Source organism: Lonchura striata, chromosome 4 (assembly GCF_050655825.1).
Source record: "Lonchura striata isolate lonStrDom1 chromosome 4, ASM5065582v1, whole genome shotgun sequence".
Lineage (NCBI taxonomy): Eukaryota > Metazoa > Chordata > Aves > Passeriformes > Estrildidae > Lonchura > Lonchura striata.
In genome coordinates this window covers 74,159,474-74,173,050 of record NC_140706.1, presented here as the reverse complement: position 1 = coordinate 74,173,050, position 13,577 = coordinate 74,159,474, and the positions used below count along the sequence as shown (strand labels likewise).

Genomic DNA, 13,577 nt, shown 5'->3' with positions numbered 1-13,577 from the left:
TGAGGCCTGTGTAAGGAAAGGATCCCATCCTCTTACCAGGAATTTTGGTCTCATCACCCTCAAGGTTGTAAAACATCTTCAGAGTCTTGCTCATAATGAACATAGGCCTCTCGACAGGCAAAACCTTGCCCTCTGCCACATTGGCATGTGATGGGATAACCGCAAAGCTCCCAATTCCAATCTCCACTGCCTGAAAGCACGAGCAAGAGCAAGTGTTGGAAGGGCTGCCCACAGGTAAGGAGGCTGCCAGATGACTTGAATGGCCCTGGGGATGGCACTTTGAGCCTTGCCCCAGAGCCCCAGGGAGGCAGGATGAGGCACATGCCAGAGGCAAGACTCACCTTCTTCTTCAAGAGCTGTCTGTAGATGTGCCGAGACATTCCAGACCAGACTTTGCAGATTTCTGGAAAGCAAACAAAAGCCATACCGTGCTCTGAAGTCAGCACAGGCCACCATCCCCCATGCTGCTACCCATGCAGGTGACAGTGGAGTGCTCTCAAGCTCTCTCTTGCTGGGAATAAGCATTCTCACTGACTGGGGCTGCCCAGCTGTGTTCTGGACTGCCCCAGGCTCAAAGCCTGCCCTGTGTCCAAGACAGGCCTGGAGAGGAAAGGGAGGCTGTATTTGCAAAGGTGATTTCCACTTTTAGACACTGCCCGGGCTACTGTGGATGGATAAAATGTGTATGTCTAAATACATACACATATGTACTTACACAATACACATTATTTATTTACATAATAAGTAAATAAATAAATAGCTGATGGCTGTAGAGCTAACCAAGGGTTGCTGGTATCAACACCCTGTGGGCAAGGACAAAAGGGGGCTGGAGGAATGGGCCATGTGGAAGTTGAGCAGCACTTTCCTGGGACAGACACCCCTGTTCTGGATCCTGGAGATAAGCACAACACAGTACAGCACAAGAGCAGGAAAGAGGCCAAGAAATAGGCATGAATTACAGCGGGAATCAAGACCACAAAATCCCCCAAAGCCCTCTGACCCATTTCCCAAAAGGTGTGAAAGAATGCACACGTTTTTTCAACTAATTTGTGTAGAAAGCAAGAAACCTATCTATGAAAAGGTACCCCACCAATCCTGGTCAGAGCCCCCAGGACCCTGGAATTATATCCATGTGCTTATAAAGCAGTAAGTCAGGGACTAACATAGACATTTCCATGCCAACTGTGTAATTTTTTAAATAAAACATGGTGAGTTCTTCTGAACCCTCTGATTTTTGTTGTTCCCTGCTGTTGTCTGATATTATAAGAGAAAAACCCTTGCAACACTGTTAAAATAGTAAAATAAAAAGCAGGCCTTTATTTGGAGGTTTCCAGATGTCCCGGTGGTCACGGACACACCTGGCATCAGATTTCTACCATTTTATAAATTCATCACATTTAACAAACTTTGTCCAATTAGAAGAGCAGTTTGCTATGTAAGTTTTCCTTGGACAGTGCCCCATTGGAGTTGGTCCAGGGCTTCTTTGCTCCACTTCTTGTTGTGTCTTCTCAGATTCTGATTGAAAAACAAAATTTACTTCTAGATTCTCTTCTTGAAAATAAGACTAAACAGTCTTTCAGGAATCTGTTATGTGGTTAATTTATTACTCTAAAATTTAAGAGAAAGGGAGTTATATAACTATGTAATAGTAATCTATAGACTTACATACATATGAAAAATATATAAAAAGCAAGTGGTCTTTAGATATCACTTCTACCATACACATCTATTAATCTTAGGTGTTGCCTTCTCCTTAAGGGTGGCACATCACAGCTACCAAAGGCACCTTCGAGCTCCAAGGCACAACAAAGCAGGGCTCTCCTTGCAGTAGTCTGTGCCTTCCAGAGGGGTCCCACCTATGGCCCCATCCTCAGGCACTCCACAGCTTGTCTCCGTGTGATCCTGGCACTGGCAGTGCTCCTTACCTATGGTGCTGAGCTCCTTGAGGGTTGGGAGCTCGCCTGGCTCCACGGCGTTATAGAGCAGGTACTTCTGCATCCTCGCTCTGCTGCACTGCAGCAGCTGGGGAAGAGGTGCTTTTCCTGCAGCAAAACCCCTCTGCTCCTCTCCTCCTCCTCAACACTTCTCAAGCAGCGTCTCTGCCACAGCCTCCTTCCACTCCTTGGCAGCAGGACAGCTCCTGCAGGGCAGAATGCTGGTGACAACAGTCCTGGTGTCACCCAGGCTTCTCCAGAGACACTGGATGCAGCAGGAGCTGTTGCTGTGGGTGTCCCTCTGTGACATCGTGCCATGGGACACAGGCCCATGGAACCTGCCACCACACAGCCTCACCCAGGTTTAGCTGCAGCACTGGCAGGACAGCCCCACTGGGCACCCCCGATGGTCCTGCCACACATGTCAACTCATCCTCCCTGGCTGGCTGCACAGAAGGTGCTGAAATTGGTGCTGGTAGGCTTTGAGCATGCAGAATGGGGCTGGAGAGGCCCACCTCAGGTCACAGGAGAAATTAACCCTGCTCAAAAATCAACATTCATCCTCTCCTATTCCCTAGGGCCACTGGGATTACCTCTTTCACTGCACCAGGGTCCACAAAGGACTGCAACTGCACGTAGGCTGCTGCATCCTCCAAAGCACAGTCACCCTCCTGGAAGACTCCTTCGGCCATGACCTCCTCAATTTGCAGAAATTCTTTGCACCTGGCTATATGCACCCCAATTAACCATCCCAGACCGGGATGATCTGCAGGTGATGTAAAAAATCACCTTCTCTGAGACAGGAATTTTTTTTGGGCCATCAGATTATCATTTTCTGCTACTCACTCTAGTGCCATTATCCCAACTCACTGCTCAGGTAACCAAGGCACAGCTGAAACCCTGGTGGATAATTTTCATTTAGCCATAAGGCAGGCCCAATAACATTTGTCCCCATATTGCTGAGTGCCAGGCTCCTTCATGGCTCAGGTGATGGCCCACCCACTGATTCTGCTCCAGCCACAAAAATAAATGAAACCCCATGTGTGGGCATGTAAAACTCAGCCCCTGAGTATGGTGTGCTAGGTTTGAAGGAACGTGGACATTGTGGCTGTTGTTGTCAGGTAGAATGTAAATAGCCACCATGAGCTGATGGCAGCTCCAGATTTATTCTTTTTAATATAGGCAAACTAACCTTAACTTCTGGGTCTTTCTTTTTAAATTTTGACCAGTTCCTTTATTTAATGATACATGACTTTAAAATACTGTTCATGAAAACTTCTCAAGTTTCCATAATACCTTGAGGGTGCCTTCTCATTAACATTTCTTAAACTTGCCATAAAGGTGTGATTTATGGCTTTGTTTCACAACTACTCCTTGGACAGATTTTGAATTTACCTAGACAATCTCTGTGAGTAAATGCTATTCATGTACATTAGTAGTTTCCAAGTCAGGCAATTAACTTACAAATATTTGCAGGCTCCTTCTTCATTTTTTTTCACAACATAGTCAGGCACAGTATTACTATCCAGTACTGATATATTATACTCTAATAAAATTTCCATTGCCTTCTGGGGTTAATAATGAACACAGCAGGGACAAAATCAGTATCACTGTATTAGCTATCATTAAATAAGGTATCTAAGCATTAGCATCATAGCAAGTGAAAAATTTGGTGTATATAAAAAATTTGTATTTGTCTATTTAGGTCACTCAAATTCTAAATTTAACATTAAGCCTTGGATTTTGAAATTAACAACGTGCAAACACATTGTGCATGATCACTTAAACTGAACTCCACTATTTCACATAACTGCAGGAACTGTGAAAACCAGAACTAAACTTCGTTTCAGTCAGTTTCAAATAGGAATTTTAGACTTTTTTTTTCCTTAATGAAAAGAGTTGTCTGGATCAATTGATTTTAAGTATGAAATTCTCTTAAGAATTTGATCCTACAGCATATATCTAATCAAATATAATCAATAATATAATATGTAATCAAACCCGAGGCATGCATTATGTCTGCTCTAGCACCTGGAAGTGGTACAGGATTCAAAGCCTATTCCCCACTGGCTAAGCCAGGGCACTTGATTTTAGCATTTGTGTGGACAAGTGGCTTCCATATAACCTGTCAAGCCAGCAAAGAGAGGAGAACACAAACCATGTAAGTCTGAAGTCACCTCTGGACACAATAAAATGATGGCACAATCACATTTGGAAAATTGAAGGAAAAAGAAAATGCCTTAGAAGGACCTCAGTAAAAGAGAAGGGGAGAGACAAGGGATGGCAGCTCCCCACATGCTCAGAGCAGGGAACTCACCTGAGCACACCCCTAATCCCCTCTAAATTATGCTGGGAAAAAGGAAAAAGGGCATTGTTAATGCCTCTTGCAGTCTTCTCCCACTATGGACTCTGGATATAAAAAAAAGCACGAGTCCATAGGTTGGACAGGGGTAAACACAACCCAAACTGAGATGATGCCTTTGCGCCCTTTTCTGTTAGAAGATTTATGATGGATGGGATGAGAAGCTCCATGTGAGCACTGAGCACAGGCCTGCATGGTTCTGGTCTGAGAAATTTTATTTATAGATGACCCCTACTTGGGAAGACCTGCTACCTGCTCATAGTGCTGCAACAGACTGCATCCACTCTGTGAACCACACACCAACACCATCATTAACGTTAGTTGGCTTTATTAGCAGTTTGAGCTAATGAGTCTATGGGCTTAGAAAGCATGACCTCCTAAGGCAGGCCTCTTCAGTAAAAACAGAGGTGAGACAGCAGAGAAATACAGTGAGGCTTTGTTTGCAGATTCATAATATGTGGGTTATACAGATGGGAAGTACAGGTGAAACACATAGAGAAATAAAATAAAATTTCCAAGGACTAAATCTAACCATCCTGTATGCTTAACATATTTTAACATACACAATTAAAATGAAATACTTTCATAAGCATCACAATTTATCTTCTCACACAAATGAGAACAAAATTAGTTTTAAATGTGTCAGAAGCAAATTTTTTCCTCCTTCAGACTGAAATAGGGCTGGGGACTTTTTGAACAAAGGCACTTAGAGTGAATACCTGCAAGTATCTGTAAGCACTTGCATTTCTCATTTCCATCTTTATTTTCTTTCTCAAAGCAATTAAAATCTTCCTTTTGCTGGAAGGCCTGTGGGGAATAGTCACAGGGAGTTCTGAGAGACAGTGAGGTCCAGAGGTGAACCACCTTCCCCTGGGTCCTTGGTCAGCATCTTCTCCACGGTACTCTTGGTGGTGCTGGGATTCTGGGAGACCTTTTATGGTTTCAGCAAGCACTGCTGGCACATGGAAATGCCATTTCCATTGCCCAAAAGACTGAAGGCAGCAAGTGACAGAGCGAGAGGACACAGTCTTAAGCTGTGCCAAGGGAAATCCAGGTTGGATATTAGGAAAAAGTTTTTTACAGAAAGGGTGGTAAAGTACTGGAATGGCTGCCCGGGGAGGTGGTGGAGTCACCACCCCTGGGTGTGCTTAAAAAGAGACTGGATGTGTGGCACTGGGTGCCAGGGTTTAGCTGGGGTGGTTTTAGGGCATGGGTTGGACTCGATGATCCTGAAGCTCTCTTCAGCCTGGTGATTGTGTGATTGTGTGATTGTGTGATTGTGTGATTGTGTGATTGTGTGTGTGAATCCAGATGTGTGCCTCTGTCCAAGGGCTGACTCACTCCCCTCTCTTTCACCTTGACTGACCTAGCCCCATTTCGTCTGCAAGAGTCAAGCTGCACTTTAGGTAAGTGCAGCTAAATTGGGGAGATGAGAACTCTATTTCTGCTTGTCCACTCAATTAATCTGTTCCTGGACTGCCAGTGATAATAATTCTCCAAGAATTACCGATTAAGTCATACGCTTAAAATTATTTTCTAAAGCCTCCTATTGTCATCTGAGAACTTTGATGTTGACTGTTGCTATTACAGATCATTACTGTTCAGCATCATCACATCCAAAATATGGATTTTGGTTTTGCTTGTTCATTCACAGGACTATAAATGCAGCTAAGGAATTACTACTTCATATTCTACTTCTTTTTTGCTAGAACTTCCCTTACCTAATTTTCCCTCTGAGACTTTTGCAAACTTCTGTTTCTTTATTCTTTTATGGTATTTTCTGCAATTTTTCCCATCTTCATCATTACTACTGAAACTATTCATTGTCTTTCCTTTTTCATTTTGCAAAAACCTGAAATTCCCTCCCCCAATCCCCCAAACTGTTTAAGGGCTTTCACTTCTGGTTTGTGTCAGATGGGCTAAAGCTCTAACTTTTTGTTTTGCTAAATCCTAATTAAACTTCTGGCTCACATACAAATGTTGCCCATTACCTCTGTGGCCGCTTTTTCTTTTGACTAATCTAGACATAATCATTTTCATATATATTTTGTACTAAAGGAAATTGTCTTTAGAGATGAGAAACTTTGCTCTTCAAACAATTAATCAGTGAATATCATGCAGAGATGTAATCTGCTTTCATACAGCCCTCCCAGCATCAATCCCAGATGAGGAATTTTCTGCTGTGTGCCAGTCAGAAGACTATTTAAGACCTTTTGACCAAGATAGGACATATATATTCAGATTAAAAAATAAATAAATGACTAGACAAAATAAAACAAAACAAAATAAAACAAACTAAAACCAAAGCAAGAAACAAAACCAAAACGAAACAAAAAACCAAGGGGAAATTAATGATGATGTAAAGCCAGCTAGTTAAACTCTATTCTTGCTATACAGCCACCATAGGCCAATCCCTGCAGTTTCCAGATGTTTATTACAGGATATGCCTGGACAAATCTTCTTTCATAAAAGCTTTTTGACACAAAGACATTAAACTTTAAGTACCTTAACACAATAGCGAACCTTTAAAAAGGGATTTGCTTTAACTTTTTATATACAAAAACAGCTGGGAAGGGAACAGAATGAAGTAAAACAGTACTTACAGACAACCACTTAGTAAATCTCCACCTTCTTCTCCTTCAGGCACAAAAGAGAATTCCATCAGCACCATTTATACAATAGTCCTATTAAGCTTAACATTTTCTAAAAGATTAAGGTCCTGATCAAAAGAACACTGAAATCACTGGAAATCTTGCTATTTTACTTGAACAGCTTTGGATCTGGTCCATACTGACTCCATAAGAGTAACTGCTTATAAGAACTCAGATTAAATCTGGGGGAAAATAGCTGTGGTTATAACCTCCATAAAAATACAATAAAAAGGAACACATGCTTGCTTTCTATTTACTTTACTTCCCATATATTTTTAAAAAGGACATTTTCAGCATTTTGCTCCACAATATAATCAAATTAATTTGGTTTGAGGAAGTGAAGATAAAACAAGGCATAGAAGTTGTTTCCAATCCTGAGATTTATCATTATTCACAGTGAAAATAAGTACTATTTTATCCCTCTGTTTCATGCTGAAACAAAAATTATTTGCCAAAAGTTGGGGTGAGAATAGGACACGCTTTTTCTTTCCAGAAAATGCTTTTTGTATTGCCAGTTCCAGAGTACTGGTTCTGCATTTTGTCCATATCCCAGTTACCTATGGGCTTTTCATCATCATTCCACATGTTCACAAAATGCAAGATCAGACTTGTGTAACTGAGAGTTTTACTCCCATTTTTACACGTGTGTGTGTGTGTGTTCATGTGCCTATATTGTAGACTAAGGCTAAAAAATGAATATAGCATCAAGCATTAAACCCAAGAAACATGATTCCAGAACGTTTTAACTACAATGGATACTGGTTGGATACTGATTATTCCTAATTTCAGGCAAGGCTTCTATTGTTTTGCTGTGAGTGACAGAGAAAATACATTTTTTTTTTTTGTCCCTGTTTTTCATTTTTCATGAGAAAAATGAAAAACAAAACCCAAAAAATCGTGATCAAAGAATGGTTGTCAACTGGCTGTCAAACACACGGAGATCTGTAGGACAAATGAAGCCATGGCTACAAGCAGGAGCTCATCATACCCTCCCAAAAAAACAACAACAACAACAAAATTACTGTTTCAAAAACTCCAGTGATTTAAGTGGGACTGGAACAGATGCCAAAGTCTCAATGCTTTTATAGCCAAAAAGGTTAAACCACTTCATAAATTTTTTTTTACCACTCTCATAGACTGAAAGCTATTATTGCTTAATGCCACACTTGGCAACCAAATGGTACAAAGAAAACCTCTCTTCTAACGTCACAAGTATTTCAAGAAATTTATGCTGGGCTTTTTAGATGGCTAAGATATGATTAGCATCCTCTATACATGGAGAGAAAGATCACAGACATGCTATCTCATCACCCAGCAATAAAAAGCTGGACGAGCTGCATCAGGTTCCAGCTTCTCAGACAGTCCCAGCCTTAGCAGATTAGACAAATCAGGCAACATGGAACATCTCCTGACTTCTGCCACCTCAGGACAGATGGCAGCCACAATCCAGCATGCAGGGAACGAGCAGTGCAACTGCCACTGCAAAATTCATTCCTCTTTGTTTTCTGAAGACATTTGTAAGAAGCCAAATGTGTTTCTATCAGGCTGCATTTTGGCATGGCCACAGACTTCTTGATGCAGCACTGGGAGTTCCAACACTGCATTTTTCATACTGCCAAACCACACCAAGTTACTGCAAAAATCTCCCAAACTTCTGCTGTTAGGATGCCCAAAGCACACATTTCTGCTTCTATCCCATTTCAGTAGGGAGGCTTAAAGAGAAACCTTCTCAGAATAGGCTTGTGAGCAATAATGAAGTCCAATTCCTGTATGGAATCTTTTTTCTTATGGACTTAATTCACTTTTTTTCATAGGGGAGAAATATTATGCCCATTATACAGATATAACAACTGAGGCAGTTCTTCTAAGTCACCACCACTAGCAAAGCAAGAGCACAATCCTGTCTTCTAACATTGGTACTACATCAAATGATAGTTTCTGTCATTCCCTAAAAGCACATAAGCTCTGGAAGCCATTTTATTATGGCAATCACCTCGAGAAATTTGCAGTATCACTTTATTACCCAGAAAGCTCATTTTGGCAGGAAAAAAAAAAAAAATACAGTTATATACATTTTTTTTCCTAGGCCCATTTTTTATGATTTCTCAGATTAGAGTGCCATCAAGTATTATTCTCCTTCTTCCTGCCGAGACCACAACATAAGGTGGTTATTTATTACCTGCTGAAAATTCTAAAAAGGGGCACTAAAATTTACAGGTTTATATATTACAGTTCTGTAGATAAAGGACTTCTGATGATGCTATAATTTTCTGAATTCTGGTCAAGGATTTTCATTTCATATTCTCCAATACTATCCTGTAAACCCATATAGCTGCATTGTTAAATCAATGTATACAATTATTATTTGGATTTTCTATCTTGACTTGCAATAAGAACTGCATTTCCAAAGCTATTTATCAGCACCCTGGTCATGCCATGTAGGCTATTTCTTCCTTCCTAATTGTGCTTTTGTTGCTTTCTGTGCTGAGCAAAATACAGCAAAGGGTCAAATGTCTATATGCTTTCTTTCCAGCGAATTGAATGCTATAACCTCATTTCCTGGTCAGCTCCAGGTTCCTGGAAAGCACACGGTGGTGGAAAGTGGGGGACACAAGTGCTCCCCAGATCCCTCCTGCCCAGCAGTACAGCAGCAAGGGAGAGCTGCAGACAGCTTCCCGAGACATCCTTCCAGGAGAAGCTTTCCCAATTAAAGCCAGCAGTAGAACCCAACCAGTAAAAGCAGTAAGTCCTTCCAAAATATTCCCACTCAGCTCTTGACGCTGCCTTTTACAGGATGCAATGATCCTCTTTCACCGAGTTCCCCCCAATTACAGGGAAATCTGTGAGAAGCACCGAAAGCCAGCAAACTCTCAAGTGCTTCTCAGAGCTCAGAAAATCCGAGCCTTCCTACAACATTTCTGACATCTTCCCACTCTAGCCTAAATCACATCTACATGGCTCATTCTTCTATTTAACACTTCCCACAACTCCAGTCCTTCCTGTCTTCACTTCCTTTCCCCTCCCTTTCCTGCACACCTCATTACTTTCGTGCTTGGCTCGCACGGAGCTTTCACAGCACCCATGGGATATTTTTTCCCGACCGATCGCTTCTTTAAATCCGCTCTCAGCCTTTGGAGAGAGCCGCTCCCCTCTGACTGCCCAGCGGCAGCTTACCGCAGGCTGCACCTCTGCTTTGGTGTGCAATAAGCACAGCTCCTCTTTTTGCTGGGCATTACCCGGCTTGTTTGCGAGCTGCTGCCACCCACAGCTGCGGGATTTGCCGGCCCATTCCTTCTTCAGCAGCTGCTGCTGCAGCTCTCAGCTCTCCGTGAGAGCAAAAAGGAAAGGATGCTCCGGGGGAAAGGATGCTCCGGGGGAAAGGATGCCCTGGGGAAAGGAAAGGATGCTCCGGGGGAAAGGAAAGGATGCTCTGGGGGAAAGGAAAGGATGCTCCGGGGGAAAGGAAAGGATGCTCTGGGGGAAAGGATGCTCCGGGGGAAAGGATGCCCTGGGGAAAGGATGCTCTCGGGGAAAGGAAAGGATGCTCTGGGGGAAAGGAAAGGATGCTCTGGGGGAAAGGAAAGGATGCCCTGGGGGAAAGGAAAGGATGCTCCGGGGGAAAGGATGCTCTGCGCCCGCGGCAGCCGTGGGGAGCAGCCGGGATCCAGCTCTCTGCTGAGCAGGGTGACCCTGCCAGTCATGGGGTGGAACATTTTGCTCTCTCGATCAGCCTCTCCCCAGAGCCCAGAAGCGCACTGAAAAGATTCTCGCTAGAGGGAGGATCGGGATTGTGCTGGCCATTGCTCCCGCTGAACTTCCTTGCAGCTACATTCCCCTCTCTCCCCATCTTGCAGAACTATCATTCCTCTCCAAGCTCGACATCAAGGTTCACATAATTGCATGTAAGCATATGCATATGATTGTGTATGCTTGTGTTACTTCAATAAGATTTGCATGGCAAAGCCTGCAAAATGAGAAAACACCGGGTATTAAAGGAAGCAGATGTGATTCAGCAGCTTGTTGTGGGCATGTGAGGAGACAGTCACATGTGGCTGCAGACTTCTTCAGAGCATGTTGTGCCCACCCTCTACTTCCCCTAAAATCATAATCGCCTCCGGAGCTCCTTATGCCCAAGCTCTTCCCAAGTATTCCTCCACAAAATACATTTGGGAACACTGTTACAGCCTTTCTAAAAACTGTGTTACACACGGTAACACACATGTGAAGCACAGGGCACTCAGCATCCTTAGCTGCAGGATCTTTCCTTTCCTTCCTGCTGCACTGGACACGGTGCCAGGATCCAAAGTGCTGCTGCAGGTATGAGCCAGCTCTGATCCAGCACCACTGCTCGTGGTGGGCACTGATCAAACAGCAGAAGATTTCTTGGGAGGGATCCTGTCCCAAACACAAGCTGGGGACCTTTGGGGTGCCTCATTCCAGCAGAAGATTTCTTGGGAAGGATCCTGTCCCAGAACACAAGCTGGGGACCTTTGGGGTGCCTCATTCCAGCAGAAGATTTCTTGGGAGGGATCCTGTCCCAGAACACAAGCTGGGGACCTTTGGGGTGCCTCATTCCAGTGCACAAAGTGCAGGACTGACAGGCAGCAATGAGGGATCACTGTGATTTACAGCCTCACTACGAGCAACAACATCAGGAACTGTGAAACCCAACTTTTCCCAAGCCTGCTTATGCAATTTGCACACTTTGCTAATCACGTTCCCAAACTTTTGCTGAGTGAGGAGCATTGTCCCTGTGCCCTGGAGCTGAGAGCTCCTGCTGATCAGAGCAACCTTGCAGCTCCTTGAGGCAGCAGCAGCAGCCTGGCTCTGCAGATCCCACTGCTGCACACACTTCTGGTGAGGGACACAAGCTTCTGGTTTGAATTTTAATTGAAAAACTGTAATTGTAGCAACACCAGGCCCCAACTTGCATAATGAATAGAGTGTGGACCACTGAAATCTATAGCACAGACTACTCCTACTTCACCTAATTAACAGCTCACAGATAGGAGCTTTTGCATATGCATATGTAAAGCCTGCTAATGAAAAGGGAAAGGAAACTGAACTTTTGTTGTTGTTAGGCTGCAGGAACTTAGGAAGCTGCTGAAAAGTCTGGTAGGGTATTTAGCTTTGTGGTTATAGCCTGTTTGTTTTTGCTTTTAAGTCTAAATGTGTGTGGGGGTTTTGTTTGGGTTTTTTTGTTTTTGTTTTATTTTTAAATTTTTCTCTTACCATTTGTTTTGCTGCAGTTATAATTTTATAGCCATTTCCCCATCCTTTAGTAATTTTGATCACCTTTTTCTGCTATTCTACATTGGTCTGTAAAGATGCTTTTTCTTTTCCACTTTCTCCTGCTTCCTTACCACCATCGAGAGTAGCAAGTGTATGGATGCTTCAGATTTACATCCAGCTCTGCAGAACCCTGGAAATAATTATTCTGAGAAAAACTCTGTTCATCCTCCACAGCAGTTGTGTGGAACACATGAACTTGCCCAGTTTCTGTCACACAGCCCAGCCACTAAGCAGTTATGAGAGGAGGTGTCTAGCACAGATCTTTCAAAGACCAACTTATAAATTTCTGAGAGTGTGGAAGTGTTTCAAGGAACTCATTCTGTGGAAGAAGTCTTGAGGACTTACCCCTTTGGTGTCTCTTCCTGAGAATGGCAACAAATACTCCTGAGATTTCCATCTGCTAAAGTCACTATTCCAAAATGTCGAGGTGGTAAGATTTTTGAATTGAGTATTTCAATTTTTTTTAAGTGACTAAACTGCTTTTGAAGTGGAACTTTCTCAATACTGAAATTGAGGTGGATAAGACTATGGAAAATTTTCCCTAGACAGATGCAATTTTAGGGAGAAAAAGCAAGCACCAGAGCATACCATCTTACCAAGGGAAGACTCAAAAAATACAGTCTTGAATATTGGTAATGCAAGTAGCTCCACCTAGAATAGATACAAAAATACAGATGTGCACACTCTTCCTAAGTGACTACATAATTATAACATCACTTCTGTCATCTTGTTCCTTTTCCTTCCTAGTTGGTGCTATTGTTATCTGCTGCATAGTTGGCAAGATGACTCAGATGATAGAATTATGCTGGAAATTATATATACATGGAACACTGAGGCCCAAGAATGCAAATTCTTCTGGGCAAACAATCTAGAGTTTAGGGCTTTTTTGTATTTATTCTGTCAAGCACTAGAGTGTTATGTCTAAGAATAGAAGTTTTGTATTTGAACTACTGCTTTTAAGCTGAACCTCAAAACAAATTGTGCTTTAGTTCAAGGTTTGAACTTGCTGCTGGAAAGAAAATCAACAGTGCAATTTTCTTTATCATGAACAACTACATCTACCTATGCCTTTTGAGTGTATTATAAGAAGCTTAACAGAGTCTCAAACAACTGGAGTTTTCCACTGTAGTTTTTGTCCTCATTTGCTCTGGTAATCATTCAAGCTTAGCAACATTGGTTGAATTCAGATACAGGTCAACTGTATTTTGATGAAGTTCAAGGAAATGGGTGCAGCTGATTGAGCAAAACCATAAAAAAAGAAATTTATAGAGAGAAAAATATATGATGCCTCTCCTGATCAATGTGATCATATTTTGCTTCTCATCTGATTCAGTACCA

At 42.6% G+C, this 13,577-nt stretch overlaps 1 protein-coding gene across 3 annotated transcripts in view; it reads right to left on the bottom strand.

Annotated features, from left to right (window-relative positions):
• Nucleotides 1-3,984, bottom strand: part of LOC146767729 (uncharacterized) — a 35,251-nt gene extending 31,267 nt beyond the window's left edge. For 2 of the 3 annotated variants that reach the window (XM_085578447.1, XM_085578448.1), the window contains exons 1-2: nucleotides 342-1,375; nucleotides 37-190 (exon numbers count right to left, since the gene is read on the bottom strand). In XM_085578447.1, the coding sequence (XP_085434573.1) occupies nucleotides 37-190; nucleotides 342-425 (238 nt within the window). In that variant the 5' untranslated portion in view covers nucleotides 426-1,375. Of the gene's footprint in view, nucleotides 1-36; nucleotides 191-341; nucleotides 1,376-1,925; nucleotides 2,141-2,527 lie in introns of those variants that run through there. The other variant, XM_085578449.1, reaches the window with a different exon arrangement.
• Nucleotides 3,985-13,577: the final 9,593 nt, after the last annotated feature.